Below are 755 nucleotides of genomic sequence, written 5' to 3' on the forward strand. Positions count from 1 at the left end.
ACGTCATTCGAATCGGACACTGACTGTGGACATAACTTTCAGGCAAATCACAGGCGCCATGATCACCATTAGCAAATATGATGACGGTTCAGAAGACGCAAGCAAGCAAGACCGAACCATCACTATCAAGGGTAACGCTGACCAGGTGGCTCTCGCGCAGTACCTCATCAACACCAGGTAAAAGCCCGGCCCTCAACCCCAGCTCCTCCGCCCCCCCTCTGCGCCACTCCACTCCACCACCCAGACACTTCTCTTGCCTCATGTTACTCGGTCTATGTAACACATCCACAGGACTAGGCTAACTTCCTACGCCAAGTGGAGGGTTGTGCTTTGCCCAGAGAATCTGTTGTAAGCCATTCACTCCTGCATACGAAGGGAAGACAGGAAAAAGATTTCATTTCTTTGCGTCAGTAAAATCAGAATAAAAGGTCTAGTTGTTTTGTCTTTGCATCGCAAACTTGTTGATAATGTGTGGGTGATGGCAAACTTTTCGCGGCACAACCGCCCACTGGTCATGTGTTGACGCGTGTGGGTCTATTTCCACAGTACTGTGAGGTCCCAGCGCCCGTAAGGACTGAAGGTATGTACTGGTTAACATCGTTCTGGTACACAAGAAGCGGACGGGGCCTGCATGCCTCTGCTCCCCCATTCAAGCCAACCATAAATGAGCTAAATCAATAAACAAAAGCAAAAACGTTGACCAAAACCTCAGTATTCCTTAACCTTATAACGACTGGCTTCAGGTCTTGCCACTA

The 755-nt window shown here is 49.0% G+C and overlaps 1 protein-coding gene across 1 annotated transcript in view; it reads left to right on the plus strand.

Annotated features, from left to right (window-relative positions):
• The window catches only part of LOC119593979 (poly(rC)-binding protein 3-like), a gene marked incomplete in the record, with an annotated part of 48,552 nt that overhangs the window by 44,844 nt on the left and 2,953 nt on the right, over nucleotides 1-755 (plus strand). Inside the window, 1 exon segment of the mRNA XM_037943000.1 lies at nucleotides 43-177. Coding sequence (XP_037798928.1) covers nucleotides 43-177 — 135 coding nt within the window.

This window comes from Penaeus monodon, chromosome 33 (assembly GCF_015228065.2).
Source record: "Penaeus monodon isolate SGIC_2016 chromosome 33, NSTDA_Pmon_1, whole genome shotgun sequence".
NCBI lineage: Eukaryota > Metazoa > Arthropoda > Malacostraca > Decapoda > Penaeidae > Penaeus > Penaeus monodon.